The sequence below is a fragment of the Aphelocoma coerulescens genome, chromosome 6, assembly GCF_041296385.1.
Source record: "Aphelocoma coerulescens isolate FSJ_1873_10779 chromosome 6, UR_Acoe_1.0, whole genome shotgun sequence".
In the NCBI taxonomy this organism is placed as follows: Eukaryota; Metazoa; Chordata; class Aves; order Passeriformes; family Corvidae; genus Aphelocoma; species Aphelocoma coerulescens.
Window position 1 is genome coordinate 36,223,783 of NC_091020.1, and position 16,529 is coordinate 36,240,311.

A 16,529-nucleotide genomic window follows, 5' to 3' on the forward strand; every position below is an offset into this window, starting at 1 on the left:
GATAAAGGCTCCTGATTAAAGAGGCTTCTCCCAGGCTCCACAGCAGGTGCAGGGACATGAATAATTCACAGCATGGCAAGGAAAGGTGAAGCAGCAAAGCTACCTTGGGTATAGCACAGAGGATGTTTGGTGTGATCACAAACACCTCAATAAAAGCAGAATTAGAGAGGGAGGGGAAGAGGGAAGATGGATTCATGCCATGAGGAGCTGTGGACAAGGCATAATAAAAATTTGTTTTGTAAAAATATGTAGAGGCCAAACATCCATTAATTTCAAAAAAGTTTAAAATTTTGATTTTAAGTGCTCCTGAGAACTGGATTTATTCAGTGCACACATCCCGCACTGTGGGGTTTACCCTCCCCCAGAATCTCCACAGGTCAGTTCTGTCTCTCCCCACAACTTCATTGCTCTGGTGTTTGATACCAGCCTAAAACCTTCCCTGGCTGGTCCCCAGCTCCTCCTCTGCTGGCTCTTACTCAGTCCAAGGGAGGGACTCCAGTGCTGGCCCCATCAGCCAGCCCCTGCCCTGCTCCAGGCAGTGGGGTCCCACCTTCCCCCCTCACCACGGCTCCAGGGACACAGCTCCCACTCCAGCCCCTGCCTTCTCATGCTGCTTTCCCCTGTAACTGGTGTTTGTTTGCTGCTCTGACCACTTTTGCCGCCCTCCAAGTGCTCCTTTCCCCTCGCAGAACAACTCTTGAGCTGAGCTTTTCTCCTCCCTGCAACAATCACTCCCCACCCTCCCTGTTATTGTTCAGGGGATTTGTAATGGGAACAGGAGAGCAACACAGACAAATGCTTTGCTGGTGTGGATTCAAGGACAAACTCATTCCATGGTTGGGTGTTCCAGGCACACAGCCAGCACTGCCCAAGAGGTGCTGTTTGCCACTGCCCTGGAAATCATGGAACCACAGCCTGGTTTGGGTTGGGAGGGACCTCAAAGCCCATCCAGTGCCACCCCTTCCACCATCCCAGGCTGCTCCACACCCCGTCCAACCCCTGGACCCTTCTAGGGCTGGGGCAGCCACAGCTTCTCTGGGTAACAAAGTGTAATCCCCGGGGTGAAGGATCAGATAGGTCATGTCTGAACTGATCCCTAGCAATTCCTCATAAACCATTTTTTTCCACAGAACAGTGCCAGGAAGGTGCCCTCAGGGCCCCACGGTGCCTCAAAGGCCACAAGGGTGGCAGCCCCTCCTTGGCTGAGTGGCCCCAGGTCAGGCACAGGAAGCACCAGCACAACCCCAGCACAGCAAACCCATCAAACCCGGGGTGATTGCTCGGGGACCCCATCCCTGCAGGACACAGGCACGCCACAGAGTCCCCAGCCACAGAACCAGGACATGGGGCCAGGACCCACCTGCTCGTGCCTGATCCATCAGGTTGGTGGCCATGAAGGTGACGGCGGGCGCGGACACGGCGGTGACACGGGTGACCTGTGCTGGCACCAAGGGGCCCACGGCAGTGTCCAGCCTGGAGGCAGAACCTGGGAGCAAACCACAAGGAGAGAATGGCATTTTTCGCTAAGCAAACAAAAATTCCCTTAAAACCCTCAGCTTTTTTCCCCAGCTCTCGGCACTCGAGGCCATGGTCAGTGGTGAACACGGTGGTGCTGCACTGGCAGCTGCACTTGGGGATCTCAGGGAGCTTTTCCAGCCTGAATGATTCAGTGAATTCATCTGTTAACACAGCTCCCTGCCCCCACTGCAGGGTTAAAACAAGGTTTGTGTTCAGCTCAGTTCCTGGCTATGATGCCCACGGATTCTCAGCCAATAAACAGTCCCAGAAACTTAAAATTAATTAAATTGCAGCCCTCAAAATAAGAACTTGCCAGGACAGATCAATGCCCTCCCAGCAGGTCACAGCAAGATCAGTGTTCTCATTTTAAGTAACACCCCTCTGGTTTCCACTGTTATTCATCACAACTTCTTTGTGTCCCACTCTGTCCATGGGAAATGATTTTGCCAGTAATTTAAAAGTGCAGCTTTACCCAGGGGTTCACAGTCTGCTCGGACAAGGCCCAGAGCAGAAACCCACTGCTCTGCTCATGTGCATTATAGGACCAGGCCAGTTACACCAGGCTCCTCAGTCTGCACAATTCCTGGCTGGCGCCACATCCGAGGTCACACCTGGAGCCTTCATTTCCAACTAACTGGGCACAAGTTTTTCAGAAGCTTGAGCCACCCAACACCATCTCCTGCCAGGGGAAGTCCAGGTGTCCCAGCAGCAGTCCCCACGTCCCATTTACAAGCCTCCACTGCCAAACTGTGCAGACACATCCCTGCTTTAAGGCAGACTCTGGCAGTAACACAATTCCCAAGCACAATCCAAGCTGCAAGATTTCCTGCCCCTTCCTTTCACCAGCTATTCATGAGCTGTCAAACAGTTCCCACCCCAACTTCTCCACATTTTGGAATAATATGGATCATTTCTGAAACGTTCAGTCTGTTAAAAAAACTCACACACTCGGAACCCCTTCACAGATCTGTGTCCCTACAATTCCAGGTGCCAAAGCACAACATTCCAGCACAGAGCCATGGAATCCCAGAAGGGTTTGGGTGGAAGGGATCCCAAAGCCCACCCAGTGCCACCCCTGCCATGGCAGGGACACCTCCCACTGTCCCAGGCTGCTCCCAGCCCCAATGTCCAGCCTGGCCTTGGGCACTGCCAGGGATCCAGGGGCAGCCCCAGCTGCTCTGGGCACCCTGTGCCAGGGCCTGCCCACCCTCCCAGGTGAGGATTTCCTTCGGATAGGGGAGATTAACTACAAGCAGTTCTGCAGGAAAAACATGAGAAAAGGATGATCAGAAAATAATTTTGTTATTACTTTTTTTTTTTTTCCCCCAACACTAATCCAGCATCAGAGAAATTCCCGTGCAGCTGGGCTGCCCCTGGATCCCTGGCAGTGCCCAAGGCCAGGCTGGACATTGGGGCTGGGAGCAGCCTGGGACAGTGGGAGGTGTCCCTGCCATGGCAGGGGTGGGATGGGATAAACTCGAATGTGCCTTCCCACCCAAAGGAGTCTGGGCCCTATGAATTCTCCACACCCAGAACTGGAATCATTTCCATAACTTGCATAATTATCTCCCGCAATCCCAGCCAGCACTCGAGACGAGCTCGGCTCGTTCCCCTCCTCGGCTTCTGCCGCCTGTTCAAACGTGACTTGCCATTATATAATTTCAGCTGCTTCTTTATGTTGATTTATTATCCAATCCAGGAACAATATCAGTGCATCTTTTGATGTGATGGAAGCAATTATCCCACGGCTTCCATCCGCATCGGAGTCAAGTATATATAAATATATATTTATATACACATATATATGCATTTCATACATGCAGATTGAGTTCAACTGCTTATTTTAATTATAACTGCTGCTCACCAAATAAGCTGGAATGATTTAAGGCAATCTTAACCTTTAAGGAATAAATATTTATGCTTTGGAGCTCTTTGTGCTTATAAAGAGCAGTCTTTGCAACGGATGGCTTTGGAATACAAATAAAGCCTGGATGGAGTTGAATGTCACGATGCAATATCAGCCCCTGGTCTGAACTGAACATAACCTGGGCTGGAATTACACCTGAGTATGAACCCACACTCCGAGTGCTTCATGATTAAATTCCAGCCAATTTTACTCTAAAATAATCCTGAGGAGGGGAGGGAGGAGGAAAGTTCTTCCCTCTGAAGTTTTGGAAGATGCAGAGATTGAGAGGCCTGACGAGCACGGGGCCTTGGAGAGCATCTGCCCATTCTTGAGATGATTTCAGTCATCTCCCAGCATTTTCCAAACACAGAGCCACCCACACTGCCATTAACTGCCACAGGGACAAAGGAGACGAAGGCAGAAGGGGAAGGGCAAGAAATCTGGGGATCCTACTGCAAATGATCCACTGCCCTGATTGGTGTCTGATGATGGAATCCAGAGGGGAGATCCAAGGCTGGACTGGGATCCCCAGCCCCTCTGCCCGGGGCACTGGGGCTCCACAGCCCCACCTCCTCTGTCCCTCTGGCAGCAAAAACCTTCCACAGGGACAGGGGGCTCAGCCAAGAGGCTGCTGGAGCCCCAGGGAATGTCCCCTCCCTGCTCCCAGGAAAGGGCAGCTCGGGGATGCCACTCTGGCCAAGCTGGGCATGGCCACAGCCACACTGGCTGGACTGGGAATGGGTGCAGTGGACACACCCAGCCCTCAGCAGCTGAAGTGGCATTTTTGCACAGTTGCTTCAGCACTTGAAGAAGAAAATGGGAAATTCCCCATCCTGTAAATGACTGGATGTACCTCAGCTCCAGCAGGAACCAGGAGCCAAATCCCACAAACTAAACTGGACAGTAGAGTTTTCCCAGAACAGAAAACCAGCATTCCCACCTTTGCTAACAGGAATCGCTGCACAGGAAAAACAATGGGATGCTGGTCCTGGACTGCACTGCAGCTGATTCCAGCCATGGAGAGCTCCTGCAGTTAATTTCAGTTCGTGCCTTTCCCAACTAAGCCAAGGCACTTCCATCCTCATATTAAAGCTCAGCAAGGGTTTAAACCCAGCTTTTCTCAAGTGTGATTCAAGGATGGATGGGCTTTAAGGTCATTCCCAGCCCAGACCACTCTGGGATTCTACAACTCCATTTTAACACCAAATTACAAAACTGGGATAAAGAAACGCATTCCTCTGCAGAGGAATCTCCCCCAAATGCCTGGAGACTGCTGGAAGGAACAGAACCTTGAGGAGAGGAGTGGAGCCAGGCACTAATCAGCTCCCAGCAGTGGGTAATGAGCATGGCTGGGCTGCAGGGCAGGCATGCACCAGCCTCATCCCAGAGCTGCAGGATGCTGCCCTGCCTGTGGGAACAGCCTTGGGAACACAGAGATGGGAGAGGTCAGAGGGACAGGGGTGAGCAGAGCTGGGAAAGGTGACAGGGCCAGGGGCGAGCAGGGCCAGGAGAGGGTAGGAGGGGAGGGTGCTCCATGCCTGACACAGATTTATCCCCCGGTCACTCCGGTCTCTGCCCTGTTTTCCAACCCCGTCCAGCCATTGCTGGCACTGAGTTCAAGGCATTGAAATGTCTGAGAGGGATCTGCTCCTGGGCACTTCCCCCAGCCCCCGTGGGATGTGAGGAATGCCTGCAATTCCCAGCTTTGCGTGGGGAGCTCCGGGAGCCAGCGCCGGGAGTGAAAATCCCCTGCCCAGTGCTGCAGGGAAACCACAGCTCCTCATAAAAACCACTGCCAGCATTTCCCACTTAACTCACTCCTGCTGCCTCTCCATGTCTCCCGTGGGATTTGGACTTGAACTGAGAGAAAGAACCAGGGGTAGAGTTCAGAGCTGTTGCCAGAGAAGATAATAACCTTAAGCACTGTGTGATGAGGGTGATGCAGGTCGGGCAGAAGCACCAGCACAAAGCTCCTGCCCGAGGTGAGCCAAGCCCAGCAGAGAAATCCAGCTCTGTGCTGGTGAGGGACGTTCCAGGCAGAAGAGACCGGGATACAGGATGGTATATATATATATATATATATACAGGATGGTGTGGGGAGAAGGAATCAGAATAAATCCAGATCTTGTCCAATTCTTTCACCACTGGAACATTACTCTGGAGGAATGTGCCCGTTCCCAGCCCCAAGGTGGGTGACACCGGCACCAGCTGGGATCAGGGAGTCCCAGAGTCACTAAGGCTGGAAAAGACCTTTCAGACCATCAAGTCCAACCAGCACCACCCCCATGGTCACCATTAAACCATGTCCCCAAGTGCCACATCACAGGACTCTGAAACCCCTCCAGAGGTGGTGATTCCACCATTCCCTGTTCCAGAGCTTTACACCCCCTTCCACGAAAAAACGTCCCTAATATCTGATCTAAACCTCCCCTGCTGTGGGTGCCCTGCCCCTCATGAGGAGCCCCCTGTGCTCATCCCGGTGCAACCAAAGTGTTCGGAGCCCCAGGGAGGAGTTTGTGACATCCTGGGCCATGAACAGGCTGTTTCATGGAAAAGAGCAGTGAAATCAGCAACTGCAGCCACCGTGTCCAACAGCCTGGCCCAGAAATGCACCCCATCATTTTTATTATTGCTAGCATTTCCTGACCCCAGAAGTTACTGGAGATCAGGGCCCAGGGACTTGCTTCATTTAGAAGCACTGTCTGTCCTGATGAGATCATTTGGGGCAGTCCTGCCTATCTGCAAAGGACAGAAGAAGTCTCTTTGCTTAAAAAAAAGGAAGAATTGAGCAGTAATAAAAAAAAAAAAAAGAATCGACTTTTTACTACGCAGGCAGCCTCCTTCAGCTACACGCAGCCCCCAAGCTCTGCTCCCCCTTCCCCTCAAGGACACAGCACGCTCCTCCTCAAGGCAGTTCTTGTTGGGTAAACACAAGGCTGCCCAGGAGCCACCTCTGAGACATTTTCCTTCCTTCCTCTGTTTCTTTGTAAGGCCCAGACACGTTCATTAAAAATATTCAGCACTTTCTGAATCTGATTATGCCCTTCCCTCTGCCTCAGACCTGGGAACGTGTGGTGTTTCCTGAGCAGCAGCTGCCCTTGGCTGCCTGCACAGGGGCTGCTGGGGAGAACAGCCCGGCACAGCTGGCACAGCTGGCACAGCTGCTGCAGGGCTCAGCACAGCTGCCCTGCCCTCGCTGCCACCCCAAACTCAGCCCCAGGCTCACTGGGTGAGCTGGAGCTCAGCTGGTGCTCCCGGGGTGATGGAGAGAGCCCAGCACCCTGCAGTGCTTTGGGACGCTCTGTGACCTCCCAGCCCAAACTGGGGCTGGGAACGGCAATCCCTGCCTGCCCTTTCTCCTGGGACCCACCCCAGAGGGGGTCACAGGGCAGGGGTGACGGGTGGGCACAGCTCTGTCCCAGCTGGCACCTGCCAACAGCCCCTCGATCCCAGCCGGAAACGGGAAACTGAACAAACGTGGCAGGGGCAGACAGGGGTGGTTTGGGCTGCTTAGAGAGAAGGACACACCAGACACAAACAGCATTTACACCACAGAATCCCGGAGTCCCAGATTGCTGTGGGTTGGGGGGACCTTAAATCCCACCCCTGCCATGGGCAGGGACACCTTCCACTGTCCCAGGCTGCTCCAAGCCCCAGTGCCCAACCTGGCCTCAGGCACTGCCAGGGATGGGGAGTCCCATGGACCACTTCCATCAACAGTGGGAAAGAGGAGCAGAATTTTATAAATCAGACTTCTCTGGTTTCCAAACCCAAACAGAAACAACCCTCGAAATTTTGGCAGCATCACTGGTTTTGGCAGAATTACCCCAACTGCTTTGCACTTCCTCATCCATGTTTCCTGTGGCTTTTTTTTTATTTGGGCTTTTTTTATTTTTAAATTGAAAAAACAGTATGTGAATTTCTACTGAAGAGCTCCTTTTCTACTGCACTGGAAAGTAACAAAAATAATCCATTTGTGACCTGGGGTGGAGCACAGGAGAATGACAATGAGCTGGAAGGTGAGGGGTGACACCAGTGTGGATGTTCGTTCCTAGAAAGGCAGAGCTCTCAGCAGGGATGGCACAGCCTGGCACTGGCACAGGAGACTCGAGGCCATCACAAGGACTGGGAGAAGCAGGAGCTGCTTCTGGGTTTTGGCACAGAAATGCTTTGTGGTTTTAGTTTAAAACTGATGGTGTAGAAGCCAAGTCACCCCATCCATCAGAGGAATAAATTGCCCTAGAAGGAGGTCAGAAAATTAGTGAAGGGTCTTCTGTCTTTGGTGAAATGCAAAATGAAAGCATGAGACACAGAACTACAGCTGGGTAGGGATATATGCACAGATAAATCAGTGCAGAGCAGAACAGCAATATGGAGAGACATCACCTCTCTCTTCCACAGGATATTTCCCACCCTGGCAGTGCCCAAGGCCAGGCTGGACATTGGGGCTGGGAGCAGCCTGGGACAGTGGGAGGTGTCCCTGCCATGGCAGGGGTGGCACTGGGTGGGCTTTAAGGTCATCCCCACCCAAACCACTCCATGATTCTGTGATCTCCAGCAAATCCCAAATCCTGCTGGCTCCGAGCCCGACCCCGCACCCTCCCCAGCACAAGCAGGAGCTGCACTTTTGTTTCTGCAGGATAATTTGGAGCTTTCATTTCAATATGCATTGCCATAACCACTTCAGGAACTGGTAAATGCTGGAGTAAATTGCTTATTGGAGCGGGAAGGGAAGATGGGAGATAGGAAGTCAGCAAGAATTCCTGAAAATCTGCAGAGTCAGGACTAAGTGACAACGAGCACCTTCTGCAATGAGCTGTGCTGGGGGAAAATTTCCCTCTCCAGTTTCTCTTCTCTTAACAACCTGGTCTTTTGCAATTTCCACCAAATGAGCAGCAAAACGAGGAAAGTCACACCAGCTTGAAAAGCAAAGTGAAATCAAAACAAATCAAAGCCCCTGAAAGCTGAAGTGTCACATTCAGCCACGTTTTACAGTTCTGTCCTGTGCTACTGATGCTTGAAACATCATAATCAGCCAGGGAAATGCTCCCTGCCCTGAGGGAGGGAGACATTGCAGGGGTTGGACAGGATCGACCTTTGAAGGTCCCTCAGCCCCAAACTATTCAGTGATTCCATGACAGTGACAGCCCCACACCCCAAACCTGCTGGGTTCAGGGGCACAAAATATCCCCCAAAACCCTGTGAAGTCTCCTGCTCCCCTCTGCCTTCAGACAGGGACAATCACGGGGAGCCATGGCTCTGATTGCTCTTCAATGCCTTGCTGCTGCATTTGGGAAACCTGCCGAGTCCCAGTCTAAAAGATTCCTCAGAGGAATTATTGTAGATGGGTTTAGCATCCTCATCTCCTCCCTTTTGGGGGGAAATGGTTGTTCAAGCCCCTATGGCCACCCCAGCACAGCCCTTGCCCAGCCCTGACCGTGCTGCACCTTCCCTGGTGCTGCCCTTGCAGCCTGGAGATCCAGGCAGGAACTCCCCACTTTGTGCCAAACCCCAGCGTTGGCTTTGACTGGAAAAAAAGCCCAAAGTGCCACGAGAACTCTGCAGCTCTGTGAGCAGCAAAAGCCAACAGAAAGCATTTCCCCGCTTTCAGGGAGCTTTCCGATGACAAGAGCTGTAAGAGCAGGGCTCACAGTGACGGAATTAAACCCGACACATTTAATAACAAGGAGAGCAGGATTATTAAACACCATCCAAGCCTTGCTTGGAAGAGCAAACGATGCAAATCCTCGCAGGCTCAGCTCGTGTCCCTGGGTGGCTGCTGAGCTGCCTCAGCCCTGCTCCCCCTGCCCCAGACTCTGCCTGGGCTCAGATCCCACAGCTTCAGGCTGCAAATACAACTCCTGCTGGCAGCTCTCTCTCACTGCTCTTATTCTGAAAGATAAACAGGCAAGGAGTGTTTGGACAACACTCTCAGGCGTGGGGGGATTCCCGAGGTGTCTGTGCCAGGCCAGGAGCTGGGCTCAACCCCTGTGGGTCCCTTCCAGCTCAGGATGTTCTGTGATTCTGTGATCCCAGAGTAAAACTCACCTTTACTCACTGATTTTTTCCTGCACAGACACTAAGCTGAACTCCTACACTGGGAGCCCAGGGAAAAGTAGAGAGCCCCCAGGGATGGCTTCTCCTCGAGCCTGGTTTGTGCAAAGAGGGACTGGATAGCAGCAGACATCAAAATATACACTGGGAAGCACAAACAAACCATTCCTTTGGGCACACTTCTGGGATTATTTGGAATTACAACAAGTTTCTCTGAGTTACTGAGCTGCTTTGGCAAGGTGGGAATGGTGCTCCCTCAATGGGATCCATCACTTCCCAGGATAAACCAGTTTTCACCAGTTATCACCACACAGCCCCTGCCTCGCATCTGCTGCTCCTCTTGCATCAGCACCTTTCTAGTGAATATGCTCCTGATTTTCAAAAGTCTGCACTGAGAAAGAAGTATCAGGGTGGTTTTACTCATTAAAAAGAAATCTTGCCAGAACTGTGCCCAAAAAGGAGGCAAATCTCTCCACCTGAGGCCTGGATCCCATGCCCAGATGACAATGACAGTGACTTTTTGCACACTAAGAACCAGTACTGAAACAAAAAACACTGAAACCTCCCCCAGCTGACCTGGGCTGGAGAAGGCAAAGGCACAAGAAAAGGCAAAAAGAAAGAAGGAAAATGATGAAAAGTCTCCAGCAGGAAGAAATCCCCCTCAGCAGGACAGAGCCCATCATGTCCCCGAGGTCCAGGAGTGGGAAGAGCCTGGACATCTCCTGGATCTGCACCACACAAGGTCAAACCAAGGTCCCTGCCTCACTGCCTGAGTTATCTCCACAAATGGGACGAGATCACCACCAGGTAATAGTTAATCAATTAATTAATCAATTCCCTGGGAACACTGCAGAGGAAACGTTCACCATGGCAGCGACTCCCCCAAAGGAAAGGTCACGGAGCTCTGGCCTTCCCAAAGCCCCTGCAGCCTTCTAAAGCCAAGCAGCACAGTGGATCTGATCCTCTGGAAAGCAAACACTGTGGGAATTCAGAAAAAATAAACCAAAGCCCACTGTTCTCCAGCCTCTGCCTCCACAAACAGAGCAGGACAGACAGAGCTCCTGCCAGGCATGGAAACACTGGAGCTGGATTTGGGACACTGCACGGACAGGGAGAACCCTCCCTTGGTCCAGGGAGTGATCCAGGCTGCTCAGGGTGTGGGGTTGGCAGAGCCCATGGAATTCCATCATCCCCTGGATTTACCACCCATATGAGCACTGGGTGAAGCAAAGCCAAGCTCTGGTGTTCACTGAGGGAAAAATCCTGAGATTGTTTATCCTGCTGCCTAAAAACACTGATCCTCTTCTGGGCTTTGTGTTAAATGCTATTGGGATCATGGAATACCCTGAGCTGGGACCCACAGGATCATCCATTCCAGCCCCTGGCCCTGCCCAGACCCCCCAACAACCCCACCCTGGGCATCCCTGGCAGCGCTGTCCCAACGCTCCTGCAGCTCTGGCAGCCTCGGGGCCGTGCCCATTCCCTGGGGAGCCTGGGCAGTGCCCAGCACCCTCTGGGGGAAGAACCTTTCCCTGCTCTCCAACCTAAACCTCCCTGGCCCAGCTCCAGCTGCTCCCTGGGTGCTGTCCCTGGCCCAGGGAGCAGAGCAATATAAGTCATTATTAATATTGTATTAAAGTCTCAACAATTGCAATTTTTCTGGGATCTCGTTTGGAGGATCCCTCCCTCCCCATTCCCATTTTCCCAGGCACAGCTGTGGCATTCCCTCTCCAGTAAATCCCAAGCAGGACACAGCCCATGGCTCGGAGCAGGGACTGCAGCATTTCTCCAGCTGTGGTTTCTGGGTGTGGAAAACTCCACCGAGCTCTCCTCAGGCCCTGCTGCATTACAGACCTTAATGGAGTCTCCAAATTGGGGGAAAAAAGCTGGTATTGGATTTTTGGCCAGTTCCTGAGAGCAGCAGCGCCTGACCCGGGAGACCTCCCAGACACAGGGACCTCCTGAGCAGGGAAGGGGGCAGCCAGCGCCGGGTAGAAGACTCCTCTTGAATTATTCATGGAGCCATCACAGAAAATTGGAAAATAAGGATGGAGGGCCCCAAAGCCACAGCAGGAATTGATGCTGAGTGTGGCTGGGCACGTTTGGCAGGGGCTGGGACTCTCCTGGGCTGTAGCAGAGGTTTCCCAAGCCCAGGGAGGGGGAGGTGGGACCACCCTGCACCCGAGGGTACCACGGGGCCAGGGAGCCTCTGCCCACACCAGGAGAAAAGGGGATGATGGTGATGATGACCCCACACCCCTCATCTCCCACAGCCCTTCTCACTGCTCCATCCAGTCCCATTTCCCAAACTTTTATGATTCATTTCCAGCCTCATGCAGGCTCCAGCACCAAATTTCAATCTCCTCTCTGGATGGGACGTAATTCTGAGAGAATACACTGAATTATGCAGCATCAAACCCTCAGAACTCCCTCTCGCTCCCCGTCGTAGCAGAGTAATTATTTCTGCATGAACCAATCCTTTGTGTTTCAGAGTGAAATCTTCACATGCTCATTTCTGGGAGGATTTGAGCCAGAAATTAGAGGTGGAATTTTGAACCCACTCAAGCAGAAACCAGGAATGTGCCTCTCGTGCTCAATTTCTATGGTGGTTTCTGAGTGGAGGTCTAAGGTCCTGGGGTCTTGAAACCACAGAGGGGACTCAACGTGGAACAGGGGCTGGCAGAAGGGATTTTCTGGGAATGACAGAATCCCAGACTGGTTTGGGTTGGAAGGACCTTAAAGCACCTCCCATTCCCCCCCCCCCCCGACACCTCCCACTATCCCAGGGTGCTCCAAGCTGGCCTTGGTCACTTCCAGGGATGGGACAGCCACCAACACCCCCAAGTCCTTCTCCTTTTCCCCCCTTCCACCATCACCACATCCTGCATGTGCCAACAGAGCTGCAATTGCAATAAAATCCAAGAAATTCCATTTAGTGCTCTGGGGAACATCTACGGCACACTTAAAATTGGGAAATGTAATTAATTTCCCTTATTTATATTCTGGCCAAGAAGGAAGGTTCATTTTACCTCGTTACATTTATTTACACTTTAGTGGGGCCTGATTGAGGAACCCAGGAAACATCCACAGCCTCCAAAGCAAAACTGGGTACAAACACCAGGAAAATCCCTGTGAATTTGGTTCCCACCATCCAAGGAGCTGAGCAGGAATAGCTTTTTGACTGGAATAATAATAATAATAATAATAATAATAATAATAATAATAATAATAATAATAATAATAATAATACAAACCCTGAGCTCTCAGCATTGCAGACCCCCCCATGTTGTGCCATGGTGCCCTGGAATTTCCATTCCTTCATAATAAACTCCCAGTCAGGTATTTCTATATCCATTTTAATTTCCAAGATGAAGTGTAGCAGTGTTTTTGAATGATTCCAAGGATGTTTTGTGGCACAGGGTTTGCTCAGCTCTCAGTCCCCTTGACGAAATGTTTGGAGAAAACGGAGCCCTCAGCCTTCCAGGGTCCCCTTCTATTCCAGGGAATGCTGAGATGATTCCCTTGCCTAAGACACCACACTGAGAGCTGTCACCAGCACATACAGGACCCTGCAGATGCAAGTCCAGAAAGTGGAGATTGGGGAATTTCTTCCTCCATCGGGTTTAGTTTTGCACTGAATCCACCTCATATCCAGCCCTGATTCAGGACTTAAAATTCAGGCCAAACATTGGGAATATACTGGTTGAAATCCACTCTGTGGCTTTGTTTTACAGTATCAACACCAGCCCCTAAATAGCTGAAACACAAACTTGGCTGAACACACAGAAAATAGTTATAAAAGATGCTTTTTTTCTCCCTGGTAACAAGCAAGACAAATGCACACAAAGCAACACCACTCCCATCTTTTATAGGGACCTCAGCAAGATTTGCTCCCTTGTTCCCCTCTCCAAGTCCCCCAATACTCTGTGGGCACCCCCAAGCAGGACACAAAAGCTGGGTCTGACCATCCACTGGGAATTTCTCTGCATCCCAGCACCATTCCATTGAGCCTTGGCCACACGTGCAGAGCTCCTAAGGGTTGAATTGCACAGATAAATTTAAGGACACAGCAGCAGCAGCCACCAAAACAAGGTGTTCCCTCAGCTCTGATTTAAACCTCATGGAATTCTCACAGGAATTCTCATTCATTCGTCTTCTCCTGGAGAGGGACAGGCAAGAATTCTTCCTGGAATGATCCCATCATCCTTCCAGGGCTTGTTCCTTTGTTTCACTCAATTTGTTTTTTCCTTCTAAGACTTCTGCTCCACTAACAGGAAATATATCCAGTCTAGTGAAGACTTTTTAAGCTACACAAATCTCAACTAAATTTGAGTCTGCAACAGAAAGAGAAAGAGCCTGATCTGCCCAATCCAGCCCAAGTTCCTCAAAGGGACACCAGGAAAATGATAAACTCCCGTATCAGTGTTACCCCCCAAGTCCCAGCAGTGATGACAGCCCCAGCCTGCACACCTGGCCTGGCTCCTGGCTGGGGAAAACCCACCTGGGATTTTAACAGTGGAACTGCTGCTCCTAACAGTGAAACCTGATTTAAGCACTGCACAGCACTGCACTTCCCACAGAAAAACCCAGCTCAGTGTTTTAAGAAGCAGTTAAGGATACAGTAAATTAACTCTGACTTTCATGACATTTACCAAGAGCTGGGCACGACTGAAAGGATTTGGGCTGTTTGTCTTCTGTAACTGCCACTGAAGTATTGATATTTTTCCCTTTGTCAATACCTTGCTATTACATCCCAGCACTGAGAGGCTCCTGCGGTGCACACCACAAAAGCAGCTCCTTAACCATGAGCGTGGCCCAAACGAAGCAGGACTGAGGTGTGACCTCCTCCTGATGTCCAGCCCGACCCTCAGGTCCTGTCCCTGCTCCTCAGACATCCCAAAGCCTTGGGAACTCCCCTGTTTGTATGAAGTGCACCGTGATCCATAAATCCAGTCTGGTCCATCCATGTATTTGCATCAGTAAACTCTCCATGATGAGTTTCCAACGTGGATGGTGCAAAAATGTGCAATATCACAAAGCTGTGCCTGATCTCACCCTGCTCGTCCTGCTCCTGCACTTTGCCTGGGTAACCCAGAAACAGCTGAGTTTTCACACTCTGAGAACCATCATCCCATTCCTTACAGGGTCTTAACTGGGCAGCTGAGCACTTGCAGCTTCCAGCAGAGACTCACTGTGCAGGGAGGAGGGCATTGTTACCATTTCAGTGTGGTTCTGGGCATTATCTGAGCCCCCTGTACGAGCTCACCTTCCCTCACACATGCCAACACAGATAGGGAACCAAAAAGTGATTTTGTGCTGAATATTAGCTGGGGTAGGAAGTTATCACTTTAATAACTATAAACATTCATTTACTTGCTTCGTTACCCAGCATTAGAGCTGGGCAGATCATTTACAATGAGCTTGTTACAGCTACTCAGCATTCCAAGCCAAGCTGTTTCAGTGCCAGGCACGTGGGACACCCAGCAAGGTGAAGGAGAAGCCTCCTCAGGAGAGAACATCACATTCCTGCTCGGAATACTGGCGATCTTTCCAAAATTGTTATTTTTTGCTCCCCTAACATCTTGGAATTCTGGTGTACAGAAGGGCTGGACTAATCTGAACTGAGAACTGCACCAGGAGAATTCCCACAGAGTGCATCCTTAAAGGATGGGAGTGAGCCCAGCAGAGAGACCGGCCTGGCAGAGCCAGCAGGAACCATCCCAGTGCCCAGAGCTGCACGAGCTTCCCAAGCACTTACTCACTGGATTGCAGCTTTTAATTAATCTCATTAAGAGAAGGAAGGAAGGAAAGAGCTTGGAGTTCCCACAGAGGCTGGAAAAATGTCCTCAGCACAGCCCTCCCAGTAATGAACTGGCAGGGAAGAGGTTGGCCAGGAAACATCTGGGAAAATGCTGGAACATCAAGGCCAGGTTGGACATTGGGGCTTGGAGCAGCCTGGGGCAGCGGAAGGTGCCCCTACCATGGCAGGGGTGGCACTGGATGGGATTCAAGGTCCCTCCAAACCAATCCATCCTGGGACGTTGTGATTCCATGAGGATCCCAGGCTGAGCTCAAGGATTTAATGGGAAGAACTCCACTGCCCCGTTACCTTCCTGCAGCACCAACCCCTTCCCAGCTTCTGTGGCCACTCTGGGACAGCCTCTGCTTCTCTTTGCTGGGAAGAGGAGCTGTTTGCTCCCAACCCCACCTGAACCATCACTAATTGTGCTCTGAGCCGTGGTTCAATCAGCAGCTCCTGCTAACGAGGGACTGACAGTCACTGGACAGAGCTCGGACACAACCCTGGCACCGAGAGCCGGGGTCAACACACAGCATTAAGGTGCTGAGAGGAAAAAGGCTCAGCCACTTCCCAGCTGTTCTGTGGCAGCCTAAACTGCTACATTTAAACCCTTAAATAATGCTGAGAGCCAGGGAACAGGTGGCAAATGGATTATATGGCAGATGGTGCCTTTTTTAATATTTGTGCTCACTGCTAATTTACAGAGTTCATAACCACAGACTCATCTCTTACCTTCTTCACTCCTATCACTAAAAACCTGCATGTGAACAAAATAAATACCCACTTCTTTATGCAATAGCTGCAAAGTGGTATTAGAGATTACCAGACACTCCATTCCTTAATTACTGCAGGTAAGTGCTCGCTTTCGCAAAGTTTAATGCATTTAGGGGTTCTTTGAGAAGGCTTTCAAAGCCTTGGCGTGGCAGTGCTGGGAAATGCAGTTTCCTCCCCCAGCAGAGCGCAGGAAGATGCAGCACAGTCAGGAGCTGCAGCTCCACGAGCTCCTGTTTAGTCTTTATGTTAAACCTGGCACAAAATCCACACTCACGGCCAGGCTGCCATTAAATATTTAAGGGAACATTTGCCTGGGAGATGCACAAGCAGCACCACCAGTAGATGCAAAATGAAGAAAGGAAATAAAAGCAATACTAACCCAAAATGGGGCTGAAATAGCAGTGCTGGAACCTTCTCCAGTCGCCTCACTGGTGGGAGAGCAGAGAGCACAGAAGTGCTGGGCCAAGGGCCCTCTCA

General features: G+C 51.2%; 1 protein-coding gene across 1 annotated transcript in view; it reads right to left on the minus strand.

The window, feature by feature from the left end:
* The window catches only part of TCERG1L (transcription elongation regulator 1 like), a 50,140-nt gene that overhangs the window by 18,081 nt on the left and 15,530 nt on the right, over positions 1-16,529 (minus strand). The window contains 1 exon segment of the mRNA XM_069020295.1: positions 1,361-1,486. Within this exon segment, the coding sequence (XP_068876396.1) occupies positions 1,361-1,486 (126 nt within the window).